The sequence below is a fragment of the Cimex lectularius genome, unplaced genomic scaffold (genome assembly GCF_000648675.2).
Source record: "Cimex lectularius strain Harlan isolate CLEC.00 unplaced genomic scaffold, Clec_2.1 scaffold33, whole genome shotgun sequence".
NCBI classification, from domain to species: domain Eukaryota; kingdom Metazoa; phylum Arthropoda; class Insecta; order Hemiptera; family Cimicidae; genus Cimex; species Cimex lectularius.
In genome coordinates, this window is record NW_019392683.1 from 668,819 (window position 1) to 694,179 (window position 25,361).

The 25,361-nt window shown below is 35.5% G+C and overlaps 1 protein-coding gene across 13 annotated transcripts in view; it reads right to left on the reverse strand.

Moving 5' to 3' along the window:
- LOC106662528 (calmodulin-binding transcription activator 2) overlaps positions 1–25,361 on the reverse strand; it is a 324,643-nt gene that overhangs the window by 120,599 nt on the left and 178,683 nt on the right. Inside the window, exon 1 of one of the 13 annotated variants that reach the window (XM_024225693.1) lies at positions 14,779–15,132. The exons of the other annotated variants lie outside the window; for them this stretch is intronic. Coding sequence (XP_024081461.1) covers positions 14,779–15,070 — 292 coding nt within the window. The 5' untranslated portion in view covers positions 15,071–15,132. Of the gene's footprint in view, positions 1–14,778; positions 15,133–25,361 lie in introns of those variants that run through there. 13 annotated transcript variants of the gene reach the window in all.

The window sequence follows — 25,361 nt, forward strand, 5'->3', positions numbered from 1 at the left end:
TTACACTACACATTCACGCTAATAAATACATTCACTCTTAATATACACATCTAACAGTACTAATAACAATAAGCCCTGTTTCCTCCAAAAATAGGAACAGGAGATCCAAATACTCGCACAATTCTCTTATCGGGCGGTCTATACAGAGCCATGTAATGGCAATTAAGTGGGATACATCGAGCAACCTTTCTCTACATGTCCGTAAAATACGGGGGCTATGTCGCAAAAGTAAGTGTCTGTGTGTCAACCCAACATGGCTAATTCTTAATCAGGCGAGGATGACCTCTCTTCTACGAGTTATATCCTTTGTGGACCACCTGTCGACTTTGTCGTGTTACACCTTTGATAAGTGAGAGCGTCATTGCCGGTCTGGCCTACCGACGCTGACACATTCTTTTTATCATATTTTTATTATATTTTTAGTGTTGCCGGAAGTGCCGGAAGTTCCGGGCCAATAAAAAGGTAGTATAGATGTATGTTTTATTCCCCGATAAACATTTTAAAAAGTTTTTTTTTATAGTGATCTTTGTTTAAAAATCTTTAAAAAACGATTTATGGATTTAGGTTTTGTTTTTTTGGATTCAAGTGATATTGAGTTAAGAGGTCTTGAAGGAGGGCAGGCGAGGAGTCAGGAGAATAAATTACACCCGTATTACACAGATTTACTTTAAAATGAACTAAACCGATTATTCTCAGAGCGTATTTAATAAAAAAGACATAACTAACGATCAACTTCAAAGAGGTACGTTGATTTATTTTGACACGAGGGAAATTGTGTTTCCAAGTCATGTTTTTCTGCATGTTGGGTATAAAAATAATGCCCTTGTTCCCTGACGGCAGTGGGAAGGAGATACTTTCAAGCGTATAAATATAACGCCGATGGGGAGCAATATATAAATAATGTAGACGAGAAATCCGTCATTCTTTGCTTGATATTGAGAGCAGGCTATTCAGGTCAGGGGATTCATCTCGACAACGTCCCCCGGCGGCTTTTGACGAACCTCGCCATCCGCCGCAACAATTAACTTTATAACCTTTATTTTTAACATTTGCCCCCCTCCATCCGCCGATGTTTTTCGCCAAATTTTATAGTAATGAGGTTTTATTTTCGCTGAACGACCTTATCATAAACGGAGAGCGACTCGCTCAGAAATGTCACAGCCTTTATTTACCATCTGGCGTTTCGATCCGAGCCGTCGGTGATAAAAGACTGGAAAACTGGCCGGAAAGAGATGATTAAATGACAGAGAGCTTAGCGTCACCTTCATCCAGTCTTGGACTTCTCCCCACTTGTTACCATTGTGATATGTTTCGATAAAATATTCAGAGTGAGAAAGTTGTAGCTAGGTCATCTCAGATCTCTCTGGCCTATTCAACAAACCGAACCAGCGAGAATACACGGACCAACTAATCGAAGACCACAATAACTATTGTTATCATTGTGAGACATTTCGGTGCAGTCTGACAAGTGAGGAAGTAGTAACTACGGCATCTCAGATCTCTCTGGCCTATTCAACAAATCGAACCAGCGAGAATATACAGACTAACTGGTCGGAAATCACCATAAACTATTATTATCATTGCGAGATGTTTCGGTGAAGTCCTCCGAGTTAGGAAGTTGGAGCTACATCATCTTAAAATTCTTTGGCTTATTCAACAAACAGAATCAGCGAGAATATACCGACTTACTGATCAAAGACGACCATATAACTATTGTTAACAATATGTTTCGCTGCGGTCTGGAAACTGAAGAACTTGTAGCTAGATCGGCTTATATCACTCTGGACAATTCAACAAGCCGAAACAACGAGAAAATGCGGATTAACTGACTGAAGACTCAATATCTGTCATTAATATTGTCAGATTTCGGTGAAGTCTAACATGTGTAAAAGTTGTAGCTAGGTCGTCGGAGAACACCGCCATCAATAAACTGAACCTGTGAGGACACACAGGCCAACTGATCGGAAATCACCGTAACTGTTGTTATCATTGTGAAACGAGATTGTTTTATGTGCATTTTGCTTTAAGAACTGCTTGGAATAAAAGGCCTAAAATACAGTGACTTACATATTTGTTCACATCAGTAAACAATTTTATATTTTCTTTAGTTTGCAAATCCCGTATTTTTTAATTCAAACAACAGCAATAGTATTGAGTTAGTTGAACTGTTGGTAAACAAAAATTCACACTAATAATCTTTATTTATGTTTATACCTTTGAATTGAGCCAGTTTATTACGAGTCTTCATGTGAACAGTTTTGTGACTCGGGTTACTTCATTGCAAATTTCGCAAACTATTCAATAATTCGTCTCAAATTTGTTATCATCAATTTAGTTATTTTTCTTACATATTGAAAATATTACCTTTCCTTAATGGTTATGATCTATTCCGTTTAATTACAGTATGAAGCCATTTTCAACATTTTTGAAAGATCAAATAATAAAATCTCTACAAGAAGGACTTCCTTATCGTGAAATTTCAAAAAAGTATAAATTGTTATTATTGGGGTAATAACAAAACCTGAAAGATCTTCCGGAATTTGCAACAGTTGTTTTAAAAAGAAGAGGAATAGTCATAAAACAAAATTTTCCGAGGCCAAAAGGCGTTGTATCTACGCACTCCGTTCCATCAGGACAGGTTGATAATGCGTGATAATGATAATATGGATGTCAGTGCTGAAACAAACGGAGATGTTTGCTGAGGCCGGATTAAGAGCGACGGGAAGTGAAGAAACCATTGCTGAACAAGAGTGGTTTGCTGATCGTGGTTTTAATGTCATGGAATGGCTCCCACAGTCACCTAACCTTAATCCAATTGAGCACTTGTGGGGAAAACTAAAAAATCTTTAGCCGATGCTGCAGGAGATGCTTCAAACTTCGATCAACTTTGGGAAAAAACACACATTGAATGGGACCTAATTGATCCAGAACGGTACAGAAATCTCGTGAGAAGTATGCCCAGAAGGACTGATGCAGTTTTGAAAGCCAAAGGAGGACATACAAAATATTAAAGAACTTTCTATGACACAATCATATTATCGTTCGCACACAATCATGATAAAGGAACAATTTAGTTTTTTGGGTGTTTTTTGTGTTAAGATAAATAAAATTATTTAAAAAAACTACGTTTATTTAATGTCCTACAATTGTTTTGTAAAGTAAATAATGAAATAACCCAATTTGCATTCAGCTGTGAACGAATCTGTGAGTCACTGTATATTTATAACAACACCTAACAAATATCTTAAGCCTGGAGTGGAGTATTCAGTCTAAAAAAAGTTGGGTCTTACTAGTCTCGCTGTTTTCCGGTTTAAAGTTGGACAGGGAGACTAGTTGATCCTTGTAGCGACTTGAGACGTTCACAATTAGACATAATAATGGAATAAAACATCACTGATTCTATGCCCATATTGATTGCTTATGGTAAATAACATACTTGGATTGTTTTATGTGCTGTTGGCTAGTTAGATCGAAGAGCTTATTAGAATAAACGGCCGAAAATTTATTTATAACACCAGGGGGTTGCATCAAATGTCTTGGGCATATAGAGTATAGTTACAAATTTTTGGGTCTTACTAGTCTCTCTGTTTTTCGGCGTAAAGTTGGACAGCGAGACTAGTTGACCCATGTAGGGACCTGACGAGTTCGCACATAAGACGTAACTGTGGAATAAAACATCACTGATTCTATGCCCATATTGATTGCTTACGGTAAAACACATACTTGGATTGTTGTATGTGCATTTTGCTAGTTACGTTTAAGAACATCTTGAAATAAAAGGGCTAAATGTATTAATATCACCGCCCAATGAGATTGACTTGACGCCAGAAATAATGTTTATGTAACAAAACCTTTGAGTTTTACAAGTGTAGCTGTTTTCCGGTTTAGAGTTGGAAAGGGGACTAACAGACCCTTCTAGCGACCTTAGTCAGGACATATTTGCTATAAGACCTTTTTGTACGATATACCGTGGATATGTAAGAAGGTAAAATACATACTGGGATGGTTTTATGTGTATTTTGCCAGATAGATTTAAGAACTGCTTGGAATAAAAGGCCTAAAATATATTTATAACAACACCCAAGAAATAACTCAAGCCTTGGAGTACAGGGTTCATTTTAAAAAAAATGTGGGCGTTACTAGTCTCGCTGTTTTCCGCGTTAAAGTTGGACAGGGAGACAAATAGACCCTTGAAGTGATTAGAGACGTCAGGACGTAACTGGTGTAAACACCTGTCCTACAATATGGCCGTGAATATGTCAGAATATAAAATACAAACTAGGATTGTTTTATGTGCATTGTCAAGACTATGACTCTCAAAACGTCAACTAAAGTGAAATCTCGGCCATCCCAGAACACTCAGTCAAGACTATCATCGACAAGCGACGACCAACTACAAACGATCGGATAAAATAACAAATTTTATCATATGAAATTTCTAGTTTGGATGTGCGGGTTGAACCTGAAATTTTCATGTCACTCTGTCTTATACTTTTAAAAAAAATTTCGACATTTTTCTTTCACAAAGATTTAGGTAGTCAGAAAGTACTCAAAGGACAAATGTTTCGAAATAATGTCGTATACTATTTTTTTAATAAATCGAAAAATATCTCGTTTTACAAGTGAAAAATAGATTCAAAAAGGTGCTATTGTAACGTTTTTCTAGTAACAAAGGTTACAAGGAGGCAAAATTCCCCCAAGGGTTGTTACAAAAAACGGGAGAAAGAGAAAAGAAAACAACAGGCCTCGTTATTCTGCCATCACTTATCCTCTAATAAAGGAAGCTGAGTGTGCGGAATCTCGAGAAGAAGAGCCGGTGGGATTAGGTCGAGAGCTCTCTTGTAGTTATCACGACGGTGCCATCTATCCGTCTCCCACCAATAACACGTTTGATATCAAACCCTTCAGAACATCCCTGCTCTTACCTGCCCTCGCCCACTCGACGAGCTGAATCGCCCTATTTCCACCCTCTTAGAGGATTTTTCCAGCCTTTTGCCGACGGGAAAAAGCAATCGGTGAATCAGGGGGATTAAGAGACAGGCAGACCTGATTTTACAAAGGTGGCCCTATTTACACCTAATCGTACTCCCCTCGAGCCAAAGCCAAACATTTAACGTGATAGTATAAGGTAAATAAAATAATTTATTAAATCTTCAGAAACTTTCAAACAGTTATTCCTTCTAATGATTTTACGTATTTTATCGTAAAATTGTACCTACTTAATCTTTAATGGTATAACGTAACTATTTCAATATTCTTTATTCTCTATTATACTTGTTTTATATGGTTTTTTTAATCTATAGCAATAAAAAAATTCGATTCCTAAAAAACTGATTTAAATTCTTGCTTCCAAGAGCGTCTGATTCACTCATTCCTAATAAGGATCTGCTTCTTAGAAGTAGTCAATCAATATCACGTTTATTAATTATTCAGAAATCGTGAGATGCGGTCTGGTGTGATGTAGGTTTCAGAAAAACATTTTCTTTATCCTGCCAACGTTTCGATCTTTATTGAGATCATCTTCAGGGCTCAAAGTGTTTGTTTTCTGTGTAATTGTGTCATTCTGGCGTGTCGTGTTGAGAGTGCCGTCACGCAAGAATGGCACAATTACACAGAAGACATACACTTTGAGCCCTGAAGATGATCTCAATAAAGATCGAAACGTTGGCACGATAAAGAAAATGTTTTTCTGAAACCTACATCATACCAGACCGCATCTCACGATTTCTGAATAATTATTTATTAACGGTCACTAATCACCACACATCACGTTTATTTTTCACAAATGCTTTGTTCCAGTAAACTATAACATTTATAATAACTGTACTACTTTAATTTCAAAAAAAGACGACAGATTTTACAAATGGTTGAGGTAGAAAAATTTACTTCAAAATTCTATTTTTCAAAAATGCGGATCCATGTAATCATAATCCTAGTTTATCTAAAACTAGTTCTAACTGGTTTAATACTAACAAGTTATTTACATGCATGTTTTAAAGGGCTTTTTATTTTCCATCATTAATCAATTTGGTATTTCTAACAAATGCTACTAATATTTTTAATTTTCTCCGATTTTCAAAAGTGTGATTTCCGTTCATGGTACGAAATGCGTCATAACATTCAAATTAATTTTTTATTTTATATAAGAAGATAAGCACGTTTTAGACCAATCTTTCCTTATATTTAACAAATTTATAAAACATGTTATGATGGTATGAATTTATCAATTCCACGGCTGCAAAGGTTGAAACTACTCAAAACTGTACAATTTGTAATAGTTTTGTGTTCATCAGAAGGGTCATAACAAATATGCTTCTAAGAACACATTCGATAAGGAAAACAAATTTGTTTACGTCAGTATCTCAGATGGTATTTGTGAAGCCACTATTAAAGCGACATCAACATATTAAAATTTGGAACAATAAGACCTAACAGAAAAGAAGTACATGAAATCATGTTTTTCCGAATGGGATAGGCCGAAGGGAATGTTTTGCCACGTCTGAAAAATAAATATTTCTAACAATAAATGCTAACATAAAACATGTGCATGAAATCATGTTTTTCCGAATCGAATGGGTTCTTAGAAGCTTGACATAAATGCGTTCGAAAGCATAAAAAGCTCGTAAAGAGTTTGTAGACCCACTTCTGGAAAATAAAAATTTCAAAGAATGAGTACTATAAATATATAAAAAGTAAATTAATAAGAACCGCATAGGAGACGTGAGAGAGAGAGAGAGATAGAGAGCGACTTCTCAGAAATAAAAGTTTATTATTTGTTAAGGAAGAAAAAACGAATAGAAGCGTGTTTTCTGAATCAAATGGGTGTTTATGAACATATTTTTACCTCACTTTTATAGGGATGGTCAGGGATGGATAAAATATCCAGTTAAGGGATATAAACATATGAAAACGGAAAAAGCACGGAAGTTGTGTTTTTTCGAATCAATGTAGTCCTGAGAAGCATATCTGTTATTATATCTAGATATACGCCAATACCCTGAGAGGCAAAAAAAGTGGCCACCCTTAATACTTTTAATTATCTCTTAGACAATCTTCAATTGATTAACCTTTAACAATATTTCTTCCGTTCGTTCGACAACAACATCGGATTTGGCAAATAAATCTTTGAGTAGTCTTTCTCCTTTGTTGGTTTCTTGTGTAGTTTTTTCTAACGATACGTTGGTTTGATTTTTTAAGTTGTACCATTTTTATGTTTCAAATTTGAATGATGGTTTCAAACGATTACAGATTTGGGTAGAATTATACCATTGTTAGAAGTGATAAAGGTGGGATGAGTATGTTGATTAATCAATCTATTTGAAGATACTTCTTGCTCATAGTTTGATGTTTTCAACGAACTAGATTTAAAGGATTAAACGCTCATGATCAGGTTGAAGGATTAACAAACCCGCCGGTGGTCGATCATGGTCGCGGTGATCCACCGCCAATGAGAAGTTTCAATGTAAAGCTGGTTTTTAACGCCGGGCAATTTTGAACGTGCGAAAATATGAATTACAACACAGCTAAATATTCTTCTAATAAATACAGGACGAAAATAATTTTAAATTAGGTATTAATTTGTACGTCAAATATTATTGAGGTACGTGTTTAAAATAGGAGGTAAATCAAAATCTATCGCATTATTTATCTCCACTTTTAATTTTACATTCTTTTATTTGTCTTTATGAAACAAATCTAATTCCCTCCCTTTGTTGAAACTGTGTAATTTAAATTGAAATTGTGTTTTGTTTCATTTAGATGGTCCCAGAATTCAGGAAATTTGTACGATTTAGGCAAGTGTTCATTAAATCCCGTTTTAATTTATTTGCCGCTTTATCCTAAACGTTTAATATCACAATCATTAGAATTAAGTTGGTAAACCCCGATTTTTAACAAGTTGTCAACCTTGTCTTCAGGTTGTGAGAAGATGTTATAAGGGAACTCGCTACCCTAAAACCTTCTCGTTTAAAATTTTACCTTTTTTTTTACTTTTTTTATAGTTTGCCAATGTATGGCAAGAAAAGAAAACCCAATGATTCATTTCTTGTGAGGTGAGTACAATCGTATTTTCTTTTAAAGTTAATTTTAATCTTCAAATAAATAATATCGTATATTTTTATTTTAAAATATCCAGTAAACAAGAAAAACTAAAAATTATAACGATTGCAAGTATCCCCCCCCTAAAAAGGTGGCCGCTTTTTTGCCTCTCGGTTTATATTTAAATGTAAAGAAATAAGAATCGGTAGGAGAGTATTTTGACACTTTCAGAAATAAAAATTTAATATCATAAGTGCTAAGATGGAAAAAGCAATGGTATCGCCTTTTCCGAATCTAATTTGTCCTTCGAAGCATATTTATGATGAACACAAAACTATTGGAAACTGGTACAATTTTGAATAGATCCATTTTTTGCAAACTGCTGTCTATCAACTGATACTCAACCATCTTAAAAAATGATTTTATAAAGTTGAATATAAGTAAATATGTGCTTTTTTCCAAAATGTGAATTACCATACTCACCCCACCTCAAATCATTTTCCCCCAAAAGTCCCAAAAATGTCTTATTTTTTCAAATTGAATAAATTTGTATTTTCTAGAAGAAGAGAAACGTACGCTTCCAAGAATTTCTTTATCTTCAAACTAATTAAATTTGTACATATTTCTTATGAGTAGAAAAGCATACGCGTCCAAGTATTTCTTACTTTTCCAAACTGAATATGTGTACGTATTTCTAAGAAGCTGAGAAGCATACGCTTCCAAGTATTTCTTACTTTTCCAAACTGAATATGTGTACGTATTTCTAAGAAGCAAAGAAGCATACGCTTCCAAATATTTATTACTTTTTCCAACTGAATATGTGTACAGATTTCTTCCAAACTGAGAAGCATACCCATCCAAATATTTCTTCTTTTTCCAACTGAATAAATTTGTACATTTTTCATAGAAGTAGAGAAGCATACGCTTCGAAGGATTTCTCATATCTTCAAATTGAATAAATTTGTACATATTTCTTATGAGTAGAGAAGAACATGCTTCCAAGCATTTCTTATTTTTCTAAACTGAATATGTGTACATATTTCTAAGAAGATGAGAAGCATACGCTTCCAACTATTTGTTACTTTTCAGGCTCAATAAATTTGTACTTTTTTCTTAAGAGTAGAGAAGCATACGCTTCGAAGGATTTCTCATATCTGCAAATTGAATAGATTTGTACATATTTCTTATGAGTAGAGAAGAACATGCTTCCAAGCATTTCTTATTTTTCCAAACTGAATATGTGTATATATTTCTAAGAAGATGAGAAGCATACGCTTCCAACTATTTGTTACTTTTCAGGCTCAATAAATTTGTACTTTTTTCTTAGGAGTAGAGAAGCATACGCTTCCAAGGATTTCTTATATCTTCAAACTGCCTAAATTTGTACATATTTCTTATGAGTAGAGAAGAACACGCATCCAAGCATTTCTTATTTTTCCAAACTGAGTATGTGTACATAGTTCTAAGAAAATGAGAACCATATGCTTCCAAGTATTTGTTACTTTTCAAACCGAAAAAAGTTGTACATATTTCTTATGAGTACAGAAGCACACGCTTTAAAGCACTTCTCATTTCTTTCCTCATGTGTATTATAAACGTTTTTCTTAGAGGTAACTAAAAAAATATGCTTCCAAGCACATACCCTACCATTTTCATACTACTATGATTTCTGAAAAATGAGAAAAGACACGCTTCCAGCCGCTTTAAGCATATATGCGTAGATCAGAAGGAGCGTATGACTCTTCCTGTCTGTACCTAGGATATAAATTAATTTTTTTGACGAGGGTTCGCAACATTAGGTCGTATGAACCCTTAGGGTGCCGGTGTTTTTGAAAAAAAGCCCATTTGTAAGTATGTCGAGTTCGAACGCAGGGCCGCTGGATTCGAACCCGGCACTTTCACCTTACAGTGATGAGCGCCGTGTCAACGCCTAAACCGTTACGGCCACCGACGCCCCCTAGAATATCAATTAAAAATCAAATAGTTTTAATTTATTTACTTTCAATAAACGTCATGTTTTATACGTGGTCTAAACTTAATTTTATTCATATTAGTTTTCTTATAAGAATAATTAAATAATTTTAATTCGATGTTAAGGCAGAATATTTTTAATAAATACAATTGTATGCAGACTTGAAAGACCCCAAACACTAGGAATTTATGAATTATGTAGAAGAAAATAGATCAGCAGTATATGAGGGACAGTAAAACAAACGGAGATGTTTCATATTTACCTTGAAGAGAGTTATGTCGCTTGTTAATAAACAGATAAATTAAAAGACAAGTTGTAAAAAAAAACGAATAGTGATGTACGACCGTTTCGGAAGAAATTAGATATTAATGTAAAGAGACATCATAATTGAAGTTAGAGAAAATAGTTAGCCAAGGATGGTAAGGAAGGGGCTTTAACGACTTTTGTCGTGACAGAAATTCAACTGAAAACCGTTGTATGATTAAACTATTCCAACGTCGGACGGGATCTTTCACAATTCATTAAAACGCGCGGCAGTCCGTTCCTGAGGGCGGCCTCGGAAAACTTTAGAATTAAACATTTCCCATGATGTAATTACTTGTGAGTGGAGTTGTCAGATTCAACTGTCACGACCCTCGGCTCTAATTTATAAATACTAATCGGGCAGGAAGGGAAGAAAACTTTCCGTATTAGATCTCATTTTGAAATTAATACCTAATAACACGGAATATATTATTTCTGTGAGTCGGAGGGTGAATTATTTGCCTCGTCCTCTTATCTGTGAAGGCAGCTGACGTGACTCAATACCGTGATGGGGCTCTTTCTTACAAGATCAACTCCATCAAAGAAAATCGTTCCATTTCGACGCGATGGCCATAAACCGCCCGTGTATCTCTCTCATCTTATCACACTCAGAAAATGTAAATTCCCCGCCTTTTATTATCACAAACATGAGATTTAAAAGTGAGTATACAACCTATTTTGATAGCCATTCGACGTTAATATACCTAAAAGCCCACCCCCTGTCGACGGAGTACGATTTCATAAAGATTTACAATTTCTAAACATGCAAGAGGCAAGATCTTCCATTCATAATAAATCTGATCTTTAGAAAGATGCTGAGACACTTTAAGTGAGCAATACGTGCATAAAATACAAAACTCTTTTTGTATATAGTTTAGCATAAGGAGGACCACATGATATAACATATAATTTATGATAGGATAAATACCAAATTATATGATCCTTTTCATATTAAAATAAAACAAATATTTATAAAAAATTTATCATTGAAAAATTGAAAACCATATATGTATTGTGTGGTGTTTAGTGACCGTTAGTTAATGATTACTTGGATGGAAAACGATCAAAATGCATTAACACAATAACAAATCAGTTACACCTCACTACAAAAAATAAAACTTAACAACTGAATCAACAAACGAACCTCTAATAACACAAACAGTTTCTAAACCTAACAAAAACTAACATTCCTACAGAAATCCAAAACTTCCTATCACTTGGTCCCAAATATTCCATTCCTTACAACAAAACAGATTTCAAAACAGCTAAATTAATTACTGTCAAAAGTGAAAAGTCAACAAAAACAGAAGAAGAAAAAGACATAACACGATCAAAATGCATTAACACAATAACAAATCAATTGCAACACTACACTACAAAAAAATGGGCACTCAACACGACACACAAGGATGACACATCTACATGGAAAACAAACACTTTGAGCACCGAAGATGATCTCAATAAAGGTCGAAACGTTGGCACGATAAAGAAAATGTTTTTCTAACACCTACGTCACACCAGACCGCATCTCATGATTTCCAAGTAATCATATATGTATTCTGTAGACGATATTAAGTTCCTCTACAAGTATTGGAAACTTGTCAGACGCATATCGGTTTCTCCCCATCTTCGGCGGGTCCAGTCATCATGTAATAAAGCTTCCGTCAAATTCACCCTTTTTTAACTTCAAATTACCCGTTTTTTAATTTCCAATTAACCGTTCCTTAAAGCATCAAAAATTTAGGATATGGTATACAGATTACAGTCCAAGACAGCAAAGATAGACCGAAATGAATTTCGTTCCCTATCTTGAGGGCCGAGGGATAATGAATGAGTGGTTTTATTTACATTGCTTTCTTGTACTTGGCGTTTGATGTCAGAGTGACTTAAATAGAGCGGACATGTCAAATGAAGCAATTCTGGTATAGAGTGAAATTAAGTTGATAATACAGGCTTTCAGTTGGGCCGCAACCTAATATAGTGTCAAATGGAAATATCTTCTCGTTAGCAAAAACTTCAATTCAAACGACAGATTGACTTCATAGTCATAAGGCTAATCTGGCAGTATGATTGCTGTACATGGTCATCCTCATCTTATTCATAAGTTAGAATGTACAGTGATACTTAGTCGATGCCACCAGTCCGTCATGACTCCCTCCAAACAAAATAATTGCCCTTCACGTATTCACAAGATCGGCGTCCATCAACACAGAATGTGTAGAATAACAGGCAGAATAAACTTGACAAACATAGCAGAAAGGAATGTTTTGAACAGTTGCAACTGAGGAAAGAATAACAAAGTATCGATAAAGTTAGACTAACAAGCGTTCTGTAAGCCAGAGATTGCAGTAGGTGTAACCTCATATTGTTTTTGTTTTTTAATTAATCAGCACATCAGTAATACAAAACAACAGCGAAAATCCTTCTCTGCAACGCATCCCACATGGCCCAACAAGATTGAGCTCTGGAGACATTGGGGGAAGAGGCCGATGGGAAATTCCAAATTTTCTAAGCAGTGATGAACAACTCTGCCCTTTTGAGGTCTGGCATTGACATCCAGAAATCGAAAATCCCTGCCAATGTGATCCCTGGTTGAGGGATATATTCCCCGATATTTTCTTGGACATAACGGACGCGGTGAGTTCGACTTCAACAATTTAGAGTACAGTTCGGCCTCCAGTGTAAGTCCCAGCTAAGACATTATACCGCCTCCTTCAAACTGCACTGAAGGGAGCACAAACCGGGGCATTCTAAGCATCCCCTGTTCTCGGTAGACTCTTCGGCGCATACTATCGCTATACAGGCAGAAACACGACTCATCAGTAAACATGACAGCATTCCAATTGATGTTCTCTTCTAGGCGCTCGCTATTCCATAATTTCCTGAGTGGCTTGTGGCGGGTTGTTGCTGCAGGTTGTCTCAAAGGGTGTGAATGTGTCAATGTGAGGCCAACATCGCATCGGCAGGTGTTGATAAAGTCCTTACCAAAACATCTTGTACTTAATTTAGAACTCTTCCAAAACTTCTTAATTAATTAATTACTTCAATTAAGATCTGATGGGCACGATGGAAAGGGTCCCGTTTTACAACAATGACAATACTTCTGTCGGGGGCGTCGGTGGCGTTGACAGGGCGCTCACTCTGTAAGTTAAAGGTCCCGGGTTCGAAAACAGCGGTCTTGCATTCTAACCACACATACTTACAAAAGGGCTTTTTTCAAAAACACCACGTTGATATAACCTCTACTGTTGCGAACCCTTGTAAAAAATTCAATACATTTCTGTCTATCCACTACCGAGGCCAACATCGCATCGGCAGGTGTTGATAAAGGCTTTGCCAAAACATCTTGTACTTAATTTAGGATCTGGCGAGCACTATGGAAAGGTTTCCGTCTTGCAGCAAAGACAATATTTCTGTCCTCCCTTACCATCTTAATGCGCTGAGATCCACTACCAGGCCTCCTTATTGGCAACATCCATTCTCTCAGAATCAAGCTAAATCCTGGGAGAGTTCTGAGAAACGTCAATTGCCTCTGCAATATCCACTCGCCGGTGACCTCCATGACTCATTGTCACAATAATAGTACAAATTTCTGGTAAGATGATGTCTTTCCATGGTTAAATAGAATGCAACTGGATTGAAATGAAGAAAAGACGAGAAAAGGTGGGTTTTTTTATAAGATGAGTAATCTTGATGTTTACTATTCTTAAATTTAAACAATGTTTGTAAATCCCAGGCCCCCGCGGTAGGCGAGTGGTTAGCATGAAAGACTCTCACGCCGCGGTCGTGGGTTCGATTCCCACCGTCGCCTCTGGCCCTTTTTTCACGATAACACCCCCATTTTGAACACATATAAGAATTGTCACCATGGCTAATATGCATTGATCATAACGCACAAAAAAAAATCCCAGGCCCTGAAGATGATCTCAATAAAGATCGAAACGTTGGCACGATAAAGAAAATATTTTTCTAAAACCTACATCACACCAGACCGCATCTCACGATTTCTGAATAACTATCAAGTAAATCCGTTATTAAAAATTATGCCTAACAAGTTTTTTGTTTGTGTTTTTTGTTTGTGTTTTCTATTCTGTTTTATCCAACTAAGAAGATTATATCGGTTAAGTGAATTAAAATTAATAGAATAAGAATAAATTGCATATATCTATTCATTTTTGCGTTTATATTTGGACGTTACGTTTTATGTAAAGAATTACTTTTCATTTACACATTATTAATCAACAAAATTATGTGCAAGAAATCCTTTATGGATATATTACGGTTGTTGAATATTTTCGTACGTAAGCTATAGAGAGATTGTTGGCTTAAGTTTAAGATCAAATTGTTACACGTTTGTTGAACTTGAAATAATTTCTTAAATTCCTTGGCTAGTTACAAATGAAATCAAGCAATCGTGGCGTATTAGAATTCCTGGTAATCGTTAAAAGATAATTTCGATGACTCACCTCGATGATAAATTGGTCTCGAGCCGGCCGGAAACCGCGAGACAAGACGGTCGCACAAGTCTTCCCACGAATAGATATTTTTCTCAGATCGTATAAACAGGCCTGCGGACCCTTTGAGCTTCCTCTTGGCGAAAACCAGCTTTTGGGCCTGACTCCAGTTGCAGAGAAGCGCCGTCGCTTCCAACCGTTCGATGAAGACGGTCAACTGCAGGCCGTCGCCGTCGCCCGTGAACGTCGGTATCGTCGATTCGACGTCGTTGTATGAAATTGATAATCCTTCGAAAGAAATCATAATCCTGATTGCTAATAAAACGTATAAAGTGTAAACGGAGTTCTTTGATGGCACTGCCTCAGCGCGCTCTCCCACCACAAACCACACCCACTCCCTCCTCGGCAATTAATACGTCTCATTTTATTTCATTTTTCCACTAAATAACAAAATTGTTTGGGAATTTAAATGTTTACTACACTTATTTTTTCATTATATACTAATTAGACCAGTCCGTTTTCGAAGTTTGTAAAAAACAGAGGGAATGTGAACGAGTTTTCTCGATCTGCTGGTATTTTTGACGGATTAATTTTCTATTTTTTTCTGGTCGGTTTTACTGATTGACTTACAAATTAATTATATTATTGTTAATAAAATTATAAAACAAACTTGAAAACGATAAAAATCTAAAACTTTATTCGCCTACTAAAACAACGCTATATGACAAAGCCATTTCATAAAGGCCGCCAAAGCGACATAAGCAATCAATAACGCTGGATTTGGAGTTACTCGGTCGCTTGCAACTTTAGAAAGAAGATAAAGTAAAAATAAAAGTGTGTGACGTTATCAAGACAAAAAAAACTGCTAGTGAAGAATTCTAGTGGAGTGGTGTTCGTTCATCAAGGTTCGTTGCATTATACTATACAACTTGTCCAGTGAAAAGGAAACCAAAAAATAACTTTACACTTACTTACTTTCTATCATAAGAAAATATTGCCTTTTCCTTACTAAATTAGTTATAACCATTTATAAGATATATTCGATTCATTAATTTGTTATTAATATAAGAACCTTTTATTTTTAACAGGTACAGACTTATTATTTTATTTTTTATAACCATCATATTAATCCCACAACGTCATAAATACACGCGCCCACAACGTTATAGCTATGTGAAAGAAAGAAAATATAAATAATTTAATTTATTATTAGAAAAACATAATTATATTATACTTATTATTTTACAGTACCAGTAATGATTAATTTTATGGAATAAACAAATATATCCTAGAGACATCCCACTATTTATCTACTCCTACTCTTCTTGCTTCAATACAGTTTACCACATTTTTAGTTTTAATGTTTCAGTTTGAATTGTCAAACGTAGAAAACAAACATGTAAGAGAATTTTTTTCTTAATTAAATATTTCCTAGTATAAGAGGCAACCAAATCATCAAGTTATATACGTAATATAGAAAAATCCGAAATTTATTAACCTATTATAGAAAGAAAGGAATATTGAAGTAGTTTACGTAAGGGTTGAAATAATTTCATTCAGAACAGGCTCGCCATTCGTGTGAAACAGGACAAAGAACCTTATGACAAATTGGGCGGCAGGGGGTCGGTTCTGGGGAGTCCGCTAAGGGTGATTTGTCAGTTTGACCCTTGGCCTCCCTCCGCCGATTTCTATCGCTCACCAAATTAGACCCCAGACGCCTACGAGGGCTTTTGAATGATGTTTCCCGCCAGCCAAGGTAGTCCCGTCTACTTTTTCCCTAAAAGAATAGGCAAATAAAGGGCAAAAAGTTCCTATGCCAGTACTTTCCATAAAAAAAGCAATAGGGGAACGGTTTGTTCCCCAGTTAAAACCCTCTTGGTTTCTTTTCCCGTGCAAAATATCCTCGGGATATTTCAATTACGTTCTCATAATAGAAATCAATAATCTCCAAAATTTATGAAAAACAGATTTTCATTAACAAATCGATTTTGGTTTCTACAAATAAATTTTCTGATATCTTTTTGTTGGCAGCAGAAGTTTGAAATCGTAATTACTCCCCAAAACGGGTTTTTTATATATAAGTTTCTGATTTATTTTCGACGGACACATTTGTACCAATACACTACGTAATGGGATTCTGAATCGGTGTAAAACCCCGGTGGATTGAATGAATCGTTTCACAGTTTTCCTTTTATTTCGAAAAAAAAACATCAGGGGAATTTGGAATTTTTTCCAAAAATTTGCATTCAGTGTTTGTTTTGTGGTGGGAAAAACGGCTATCAATTTGGTTTTCTTACTAAAAAATGTTTTACCTAGTTTTGTAGATGCTCCCAGATGCTGTTTTCCAATTGTTCCTGCTGTATTCAGTGCAATTTGAACAGAAATCAAATTAAATTGGAACGGTGAAGACGTTTCAAAGTTATCACCGTATCCGCATTTCAAATGGCCAAAAACTTGAGGAGGATTGTATTCAGGAGTAATTGATTATTCGGAGATCTTGAGATGCGGTCTGGTGTTACGTAGGTTTTAGAAAAACATTTTCTTTATTGTGCCAACTTTTCGACCTTTATTGAGATCATCTTCAGGGCTCAAAGTGTTTGTTTTCTGCGTAATTGTGTCATTCTTGTGTGTCGTGTTGTGAGTGCCCATCTATGCCATCTATGATAGCAAAAACCCAAGCAAAATCCTACAACATTGGCTACTCACCATTTTAAATAATTTCGACTTCAATAATCCAAAAATATTACATAAAGAACAAAACAAACATAAACGTAACATTTTATAAATGGTTTACATAACAGAGACAAACACAGCGACAATTACAGAACAGACACCTGTAAACTTAGTCGCAGGAACTCCAATATCATTAATCAAATTCAATGTCGATAACATACATATATTATCATCACATCACACAAAACCTATAATATAACATATAAAACAATCATCACATTGCAGACATCAAACATTTCTACATAGTCTAATTCTTCAACAATTTGGCTTTCCTTTCTCCGATTATCCCCGTCTATATAATCATGAAATGATGATCAGGCCGAACCATTACCCCCGTTTTTCCCTTTGTAGGCTCCTACCTCAAAGAAGCCGACTCATCATACAAAACTTCTATCCCGACTTTCTTTCCCACTCCCTTCAAAATCCATAAAACAGCAATATCTCACTAGCACTCTCAACACGACACTCAAGAATGACACAATTACGCAGAAAACAAATACTTTGAGCCCCGCAGATGATCTCAATAAAGATCGAAACGTTGGCACGATAAAAAAGCTTTTTTCATTGTATAAATTCTCTTTTTTTTCTGCATCCTACATGTATTTGTTAAATTTAAACAATGTTTGTAAATCCCAGGCCCTGATAATGATCTCACGATAAATAAGATGTTTTTTCTAAAACCTACTTCACACCGCATCTCCGAATAATTATTGACTAACGGTCACTAAACACCACACATTTTTTAGTATAGTTTCATACCTTTTTTGTCACCCGATGTAACTCCACTTGTCTATTTTCTGTGGGGCCATTTTAAAAAACAGTGCCTACGGCAATTCAAAATCCGATTGCACTATTCTTTGCAGCGTAAAAATCCTTTAAAATGATGTGTCATGTTGTACAGGGTCGTATTTGAAATTTTGAAGGTGAAATGGACTAGAGGTAACCTGTACAATTTATCTTTAAAAAAAATTATTGAAACTAGACTAAAAATATAGAATAAGTATTGTTTGGTTTTTCGGCATGGTTCAAGAAAAATTCAGCCGGACCATCTAAAAAGGACGTACCACGTAAACATGGGTCGATGGAGGTGTTTCAAAGTCATTACCATTTTTTGGATTTTCGAGAAAAACTGAAGCATGAAAAGCAAATTATTTTTTGATTTCCACAAAGATTTGTATTCAGGGGTGGGATGCTTCTTATTAACAAAATTGTCAAACAGTACTCAAATGACTAAAACAAACCAGGATATAAGGGACATCGGTGGCCGCAACGGTTTAGGCGTTGGCACGGCGCTCTTCACTGTGAGGTAAAGGTCCCGGGTTCGAATCCAGCGACCCAGCAATCGAACCCGGCATACAAATGCGTTTTTGTTTTTGTTTTTCAAAAAAACACCGGCTGATATTGGCACCTCTCCTGTTGCGAACCCTCGTAAAAAAACAACAGTGTACTTATTAGCAATGCCTAGGCGAAAATCATCTGAGATTTTAAGAAGGGCTGTTTCAAAGCAATGGAATTTTCAGAAGCAAGATTGAAAATAGGTCATAAAGGCATGAGAGTCAATAAATAAGGGTATTTCTTTAAATAAAATCCCAAATGCTTTAGATAGTGATGGAAAAAGACTAATAAGGCATTACTCACTAGCAAGGGTGGTTTCAATTTTATATTTTTGCATTTTGCAACGTTGGATACACCAGGATCACCAGTCAATAGTGATCTAAATTGGTCAGCACGAAAGATGTCTTCCGCCAAGGCAACATCAGATCCTATGTGACTTTGCGGAATGTACATTAAATTTCGGGATGCTACATGAAAAAATGAAACTTTTTTTAATCAAATGATTTTTACCAAAAGTCTTAATAAAAAAATATGAAGTAAACAAAATCAAATGTAAATGTATTAATACATACAACAGGTCGATCCTTAATTTCACATCTTTACAGAGTCAATAGAAAACAATTATCATAAAGATAAACCTGTCAGCTGAGTCAAATATTTCTAAAAACGTCCCTCTTTTCTGGTTATTGAATTGGTAAGGAAAGAAACTGAATATTTGAATAGTCAATTAAGGTAAGTTTAATTCGCAGGATTTTGTCCGTTTGCCGTTGTCGCAAAAGCTTTAAAGTATATACAGCAAAGAACCAGACTGTAATTAAAAAAAGTTAAAATTAAACAAGTTTAATTTATTGAATACTCTTTAGACGCGAGATGAAATTCTAATCTAACACTCCACAAGTCATAAATTAATATAAATAATTTATTTAATCAACCGTTGTTTTTAGAACGCTGGAAATGTTAATTGAGGATTGTTGTAGTGCCCAGGCTTACAGAGAGAAGGATTGTAGTAGTACCCTTAAAATATAACTATCCCAATTTCTTTCCTCTCAGTTTAGACCGAGGCTATATATTAAAATCTTGTTAAATATTATGAGCCTGCATGAGTGTATGGACGTTTCTCGCTGCTCTCTAATTATGATTACATTGAGTGTTATAATGATGCTCAGTAGAAAATACGTGTATTTTAAAAGTTAGTATTGAAAGAGACTTGTACAGATTTAAATTTAAAAAACCTGAATAATTCAGACATTTAAAGAAAAAACATCCATACACAAAAGAATACCTATTTCATAAATATTTAAAAATAAATATACTTTTTCGCTGTTGTTATTTATATTTGTTGCGATACTGCCAGTATACAAATATTTTTTTACGAGAATTTTACTATTTTGCTGTTGTTTTTCAATGGTTCAATTAGAGCGGGACGAAAGGTTGAAAGCTGGAGGCATGTACAGAGAAGGGATCCGACCGCAATAAATTCCCGGCGGCCTACTGGGCCGAACGAGAGCCACCTGCAGGTGACGGAGTGTATACAAGGCTTTTGTCTCTGCCGGGGTCAAGGTGGACAGGTTGCAGACATAAACTACACGTGTCCTGTTGTAAATACGCCGGCGAATGCACGTCCACTGCGCCTGCCCGTCGCCGCGACTAGACAGGTCGATATCGGAGTCGAGAACTTTTTCACACTATCTCTATTAGCATAATTGTCTAAATGCCTTGAAACAATGGCGGAATGTATGGGGCTGAAGATTCATAGAGCCCCTGGCGCGTGACAGCACTACCAGCACAGTAGTTTTACCAGTTTATAAACAGCCAAACTTTCACCTCTGACAACAGTAACTAAAAACATATGATCCCTAGTTTCACAATCTTCAGACAGATGGTCAAGACGGTTAATGCAAAGCCTGATGTAACTACAGGTTCATTTGCATTTTCTTTGAGACGTCAACATGATTAAAATTCTCACCTCAACGGGATATCCAATGTTAAACTTGATGTTCTTTTAACGCTAGAAAACGTTTATTATTGTCTGTCTGTTCTGTGGTTTTGCCAACTTCAACAGACCGGCCAAGATGACCTCAACAAGGTTGGGGGGATTTATGAATATATTTGAAATTGCCTCAGAGGAAAAGTCTAACGGAAATCTTTATGCCCTGTTGGTGTGAGTTTAAGAAAGCAAGGATCTAGAAAACTGTATTAAGGATCAGTAACTATGATCTGCTAATATTGCACTATCTAGTTATATGCCACCATCAGACAGACCGAAATATTTTATGCTAAAACGTGATCAAACTACATCTTTTTTCATCATCTTCATGGTCATCTTCTTCACCAGGACGTCTACTTGGTGGCCTTAAATCATGGGTCAAAAATTCCAGATCTTATAGGAAATTGAACGCTGAGTAAAAAAGTCTTAATAAACCCGAGTCATGAAAGTCTGAAAGTACAGAGCTAAGTTTAAAAAAAACATGAAAAATATTTTCTGAACTTATTTGTGAAATAGCAAGTAACCGCTACTACTACCACAAAACAACTCGAAACAACATTCATAGTGCATTTATTTCAGCATCAAATGAGACTGGTTGATAATTATAATTTTTGCGATTTTTAAAGTTAGGAGGGGGAAGGGCACAGAAAGTTCACCATTTCTGACATTTTTATCGATAAATTCAAAAGATGCAACCCTACTAAAAAATATTTCGAAGCATCCTCAATTGCGCGATAGCCGAGCGGTTAAGGCGTCAGACTCTCGGCTAGGAGATCCCGCGGTCGTGGGTTCGATCCCCACCGTCATCTCTGGACTTTTTCTGACGCCTAAGGGGACCGATGGCCGCAATTGAAAGGAACTGACACAGAAGGAGAGGGATCAGATCTCAGCGACCCTGAATTTGGTCCCAACCCCCTTCAAAAATGAGTTTCTTCGATGGAAGAACACCGGCACACCGGGGGCTCAATTCACACTTGTGTTGCGAGCCCCCAAAAATGGAGCCAGGGATAAAGTACAGCTGTACAGCTGCAGTGTTCAGGAGGGAACTCCTCCAGTCCCTGGTATCCATTGGAAAAAAAATACATCTTCAGAAAGATAGACATAGAGGGTTATTGTCATAACGTGAGCAAACTAGGATTCATCACCTCGATGACATCAACATGCTAGAAAGTTTACCACTATTATGACTTGTGATGACCTCAGAGGAAAATCCAAAGTAAAACGATCATCCTGTTAACATAATATGAAGAATGAACGGTTCTATAAAGTTTAGTTTGGCCACTTTTTATCATAATAGTCCGCCTATTCTCGCTCGTCGTTCATGCAGAAAGAATATGGCTAATACCAAAACGGATCTGACAGACTCAGGATCAAAGGAAGCGATGGAACTTCAGCATGATAATCAGTGACACTGTTTTAGCACATTCCTTAGCACATATATTTAAAAAATCGACTCTAGAAACTCCTGGAACGTATTACTATTGAAAAATAGAGATGACCTCTGAAGAAAGGCAAAACCTCATGTTTAAAGTATTTTCTGTTAAAATATAATGAACGTTTCTAATACATTGTGGTATGGTCATTTATAATCTTCCAGGGCTCTCATAGATTCGCTAGTTTTACCATCTACAGACAGACAGACTTACATGACAAATTTCTGAAAGTCCTTTGAGAGACAAAATCAACTAAAATATATAATCAAACTATACGTTCAGCACCTCATCAGACTCAACTCGACAAATTGTATTTCCCATTAATAAGAGTTAAAGAAGGTGCTTTTTTGAAAAATACCACATAAGATTGGTTAGACAACAAAAAGATCTAAGATTTATTACGTCGACTATTCTTCTATGTCTTTAGCTTAATTTGTTTAAACCTTACAGAATTTATAAATCATAAATCTGGCTATATGTCAAATATGTCGGATTATTCATCAGATCACTGTTGCTTTTTAAGTGATTTTCAACCGTAGCATGACCAACCTGAGTCGTGCGACAAGGCCTTACAACCGCAGGGCTGTGCAAACAGCGCGTGAAGGTACCGTAAAAGTACGAAGGATAGAAACAGGTGAAAACTAAAGTTTAATTAAGTTTAACAACAATCTATCCGTCGACGTGTGATACGAGTCAGGGAACGTTTAAACAGCTAAAAACCGTGGGAAACATGCAGCGGGTTCAGATACACTGTTCAATAAAGCTATGATTTTTTAAAGATTAGATCACTAAATCGTAATATGCCGAAACGCACTTTACAGTTGCGTTTTTCATACGAATAGAAAAACTGTAACTTTTGTTGTACAAAAGAGCTATTATAAAATTAATACATAAAAGCAGAAACGAATTGCCTAAATTGTAAGGCTTTATTAATTATTTAATTTCAGCTGGCAAGAAATCATCTAGAAACTCTACCGTCCGTTTATAAATGTAGTATTTCAAAGAAAAATATGTTTAATCTGATTTCAAACAAGTCGCCTAACCATAAAAAATAGGAAGACAAGATTCCTTTAACAGGAGATCAATGGAGTACATGGCTTTAATCGTTCGCCACAAGCAGACAAGAAAAAGAGCAGACCATCGGCCAAAGATAAGAAAAACAGAAGCCTATTTGTCTTTCTTGACAACAGTCATCAGTCAGGAGCTTTTCCTGCAAACAGTTTTTACAGCACGTTGGTAGTATTGTTAGGATCAGTTCGAACCTGCAAAATTTATGTTGGTTTTATTTTATTTTTGATATTCAAAAGGGACCACCAGCTTGGGTCACGCATTTAGACAAAAAAAATTTTGTGACTCAAAATATCGGATACGTATACCTTACATCATATGAATAAGCCCTGGTTTCGGCCAAAAAAAATTTTTTAGGGATGGTTTGGTTATAAAACTTCGCGGAAATCAGTGTAAATTAATTTTTTGACTGGTATTACAGCGACCTTTCTGCATGACGGAAATTCATAGTGCAGGCTCTAACATCATTTTTCTCAAAAGCTAGTGAACCGATTTTCACGGTTGATAATTCTTTTTATAGAAATTATCAACTGCAATTTATAACCGTGTCAAACATTAAAATAGAATTATATCATTTCCAATATATTTTTTTTTTTAAAGAAGACGAATTTCTGACAAATAATTTTGCTGTTTTGTTGCTGCTATCATATAGAAATATTTTACAAATTTTAATGTTACATACGTCGTTAGAAAGTTACGTTCCTCTTCTTTCAAAAGGTTGTTTTGATATTAAAAATCCCTTTAGACATTTTTGAATTAGAGCCGTTTAAATTAGATATTCTGATAACCAGTTCTCAAAACTCGGAAATATTTGAAAAGTGAAAAAATCGATAAATTTAAATTCAAACAAAAATTTATGCTCAGGGGCCTCTAGAAGTGCTAAAACGAAATTTCATATTATTTTCATGAAAAAAATTTAAGGCCTAGTTTATTTGAAAAAATTTGGCTTTTAGAATTTTTTTTTGTTATTGATAAACTTTGATAGCTTTTACTATACTTCTATTGCAATCCGCATGAAAAATGTAAACTGATATATTCACATAGTTGAATGCAAGTAGAAAGACGAGATAAAAATATTAAAAAACGGAAAATTTTAAATTTCATTTTTTTTCGGGGGGCTGTCCGTTATTTTGGAGTGTATAATCACCAAAACATTTTTGTCTAGATCCGTGACCCACCACTAACATGCTCGTCTCCTTGGCAGACATTTCAGAGGTAATTACTGTCAAACTATAATAACAAAATATGTATTTATACTGTAAAACCACTTCCAATTAATTATTCTTTTTATCTAGGTTTTTAGCCTAGAGATGAAAAATTCGTGTCACGAGCGGGGTTCGAAACCACGACTTTCGACGAGATGAGGCCAAGTCCGAGGGGATCGAAGTCACGATAGCTCAAGTGGTTAGAGCAAGGGGCGTATTGAGCCGAAGGTCGTGGGTTCGAATCCCGCTCGTGACACTAATGTTTAATCTCAGCCCAAAACCTTAGATAAAAAGAATAATTAATTGGAATATTTAATATGGTTAATTATAGCCACTAAGCAAATGGATAATGTTCTTTATTTTATTTGATATGACTTTAAAAATTCGTCCTGATATCATTTTTGTAGGGATAATTCTTAAATATCTAGAACAAAAAACAAAAGAAAAGTACAATAATAATAAACCGAATAAACATATTTTGATGTTTTTAAGCCTCTTAAAAAAATATGTAGCAATAAGTAACAAGGAAGTATGAGACAGAAAACTAGAGATAGGGTAAAAATTGGAGGGGGAGAAAAATAGAAAATATATTTATGTTTTAATTTGTCCTGTTGTAGTGGATGAGGGATTGTCGAAAACGAATGAAAACGTTGTATTTCTCTAAATTTAAATTAGCCAAAAAAAGAAAATCGTTAAAGGCATGGAACATAACGTTCTAGATTGTGTACAATTTTCTAAGTGCCTCTTTTCTTGAGGGCAGTGAGGCGACGGCGACATCTAAGTGTTTTGCTAATATGTATTTTGGCCGACACGGCCAGGACAAACATACATGTT